Source organism: Triticum aestivum, chromosome 3B, assembly GCF_018294505.1.
Source record: "Triticum aestivum cultivar Chinese Spring chromosome 3B, IWGSC CS RefSeq v2.1, whole genome shotgun sequence".
In the NCBI taxonomy this organism is placed as follows: domain Eukaryota; kingdom Viridiplantae; phylum Streptophyta; class Magnoliopsida; order Poales; family Poaceae; genus Triticum; species Triticum aestivum.
In genome coordinates, this window is record NC_057801.1 from 800,864,814 (window position 1) to 800,868,027 (window position 3,214).

The following is a 3,214-nucleotide window of genomic DNA, read 5'->3' on the forward strand; positions in this document are numbered from 1 at the left end:
GTGTGTGTGTTCTGAATTTCTATTATAAGAAATTTACTATTCCACACCTGAGCCAAATAGTTGTATGATTAAACATTAGCATTCAATTAAAAAGACTTTGCATCGGAATTATCTTTGAGAATTATATTTGATTATTTTGCCACAACTATATTCCATTATATTTTACATTTTCTAGGCACACAAAACATGGTGTTAGTCGCTCAATTACTATGATACCTTGATCATTCTAACAAGGAAAAAAATATGAAAACTCACCTCTAGTTGTTCATCCTTGTTAATCACTTGCTCGGTAATGTGTGCCGCTATATGGCCCCTTCTATTATTACGTATAATTGGAACCATCCCCGTCGGGCATTCGACGATCGACAGATGTGCTTGTAAAACACCATTTGGGGAGGGAGATTTTATCCTCTGTCCAACAGGTAAAGAACTTGGTTCCATCTGTTTGATAATAAAACTTTAAAGCCTTATTAGTCCCATAAATATTACCAACACACAATCACATATAAAAAATTTGCATAGTTTAACTGATTTCTAATTAAGCATGCATATCATAAGGTTTTTTTAATTGACCCCAACTTCCATTGTTTGTACACGTATAGGTAAATAATAGATAAACAATTTGAATCTAAAGGGAGTAGAACAAACTATGGTATGAAATTTTACAATTCAAAACAAAGTATTATCGCATAATAGATGATCTATTCCCTCAAATTTGATGGCTAACTAACATTCATGTATTTTTTTAAAACTAACTATTCATTTATGTCTTCCGTCGTGAATCGACGTCCATTTGAGCAACATAATGATTGTATTCATATCTTCATGAACGTAATTTACCTGAATTTTGTGATGTTTCAACAATGGGTGGCCCAAAGTAGGCTGGACATTCACATCAATGCAATCATATACATCTCCACCTTCCATCTAGTTTTATGTTCATCTGCTTGTTAGCCAATGAAACCAAAAAGCTTATAAATATATATATGATGAGTAATTGTTCTTACCATGACAATTTTATTAACTTTTCGATGGGCAAGGATCTGGCTATCATTTTCCCTTTCCATTGTAGTCGTATCTATTCCTCTGGTTGCTAGAACAAGAAATGAGAGTAGAAGGAGCGCTCTAATAGCTTGACTTTCTTTCATTTTGGAAACCATGAATGGTTAACTTTCATACTGCATATGAAATATATTTATAAGCTTTTTGGCATATCAATAGTTTAATGGTTGTCATTGATGCAATTAATGTCCCAAAGATCGAATTCTTTTATATGCATATACAACCATATTTAATGTCATAAGATAAAGATATGTATCTCAGTCTATGATCATATTTATTGCATAAATCTCAGATTTTAATGACATACAGAAAGTATGTAGTATTTAATGCAGAGAAATATCCATACCTATCCATTATATTTATTCCGGATATTCAAATGTGATCATTCTTGCTCTCTCACCCACTCATCCCTTCCTTTTATCTAATCACACATCACATAGGGATCGCAACTGGTCGTGTTTGGACGGTAGAGCTAAAATAGATCTATAGCCATATATCTATGAGCCTGGCCACCCATGAAAGTATCCATGGGCCACAGATGATGTCCACACCTACACCACTAGATATCCAGATATACCAGGATACACTTGGAAATTCATATCCATGTAGCAAACAACAATGGTAATAAAAAGGTTGCAGAGCATCATACAAAATAAAAATTAACAACTTTGCGCACCAGCACAACTACAAATGTCAGACCAAAATATGGTTAATACGTAATGGTCGATACGGAGTTAGCACATGTTTTATGACCCATGTCCATCTGTGTAACAACCGAGACCGGTTCTCTAGATTCTTTGCATAATATAATTATTAAATCACATTAACTTTCTTCGTTGCATTCATCACGGCATCATCCATCTTGCATCGGCAATCTGTTGCCGTTGTACTGGAGTTATCCGGGTATTTTTACTTTTTACATAACTTAGTCATTGGTAGTTTGCCACTTCTCGAGAAGAGGTAAACTTTACCCCTTGTCTCCATTGACCTTTTTCAGGCCAACTGGACACTTGCATGTGACCGCGAGATTATCTAAATATTATTTTTGTAAACAGAGATTAAACATTCTTGATCGTAACGTGTCAGAAGTTTGCGAACCAACCCGTGGTTGGATGGTTAGAGGGACTGTGCACTAGTAGAAAAGGGGGCAATGGTCCAGGCCGGGCCACCCCATTAGTCCCGGTTCAGTCCAGAACCGGGACCCATGGGGCATTGGACCCGGTTCGTGAGCCCCGGGGGCCGACCGGGCCACATGGGCCATTGGTCCCGGTTCGTCTGGACCTTTTGGTCCCGGTTGGTGGGACGAACCGGGACCAATGGGCCTCACCACCATTGGTCCCGGTTGGTGGTATGAACCGGGACCAAAGGCTGCCTTTTAGTCCCGGTTCATGCCACCAACCGGGACTAAAGGGTTGGTCCTCGTTGCGGTTAGTCTTTAGTCCTACCTCGCCAACCGAAGGGTGTTCACACCGATTTATAAGCCCCTCCCTCTCTGCCTTGTTGAGCTGCTCTCAAAGTGAAAATAGATGCTCTTATACAGGGAATTTGACCTAAATTCATACTGAATTTCTCTGAAGTTAGTAGAAATTTATTATGAATTTAGGTTGAATTCTCTCTATAAGCGCATCTATGTTGATTTTTTTAGTAAAGTTAATCACAATTATTTTTTCTTCTATTTATTTCTGAGTAGTTTTTTATATAGTTTTTTCTTTTGTGCTATATTTATTTTTTTCTATTTATTTCCGAGTTGTAATAAGTCATTAAAAATAAAAAAGAGGCACAATGCTCGTTAATTAGCTTCAAGCCTTTCGTAATAGTGTAAACTGCATCGCACAGAGCTTCGTGCAGTCTACCCTAATCCTCAAGGCTTGAAGCTAAGCAACATGCAGGTGAGTATTGAGCCTCTTCTTCATCGTCTCTGCACTCAGGGCTTATAAACCGCTGCGAGTGCCTCTCGCTTGGCGAGGTGAGACTAAAAAACAGCTGCAGAAAGAATCAACTAAAAAACAGCTGCAGAAAATAAGTAAGTAATTAGATGGGTGCATTGGTACCGGTTGGAGGCAACAACCGGGACCAATGCCCACCTTTGGTCCCGGTTCGTGGAACCAACCGAGACCAATGCCTCCCCTTTAGTCCCGGTTGGTGCCACCAA

At 38.6% G+C, this 3,214-nt stretch overlaps 1 protein-coding gene across 1 annotated transcript in view; it reads right to left on the bottom strand.

The window, feature by feature from the left end:
- LOC123066689 (uncharacterized) overlaps positions 1–1,151 on the bottom strand; it is a 4,330-nt gene extending 3,179 nt beyond the window's left edge. Inside the window, exons 1-3 of the mRNA XM_044489727.1 lie at positions 1,008–1,151; positions 841–927; positions 256–441 (exon numbers count right to left, since the gene is read on the bottom strand). Of these exons, the coding sequence (XP_044345662.1) occupies positions 256–441; positions 841–927; positions 1,008–1,148 (414 nt within the window). The 5' untranslated portion in view covers positions 1,149–1,151. The remainder of the gene's footprint in view (positions 1–255; positions 442–840; positions 928–1,007) is intronic.
- Positions 1,152–3,214: the final 2,063 nt, after the last annotated feature.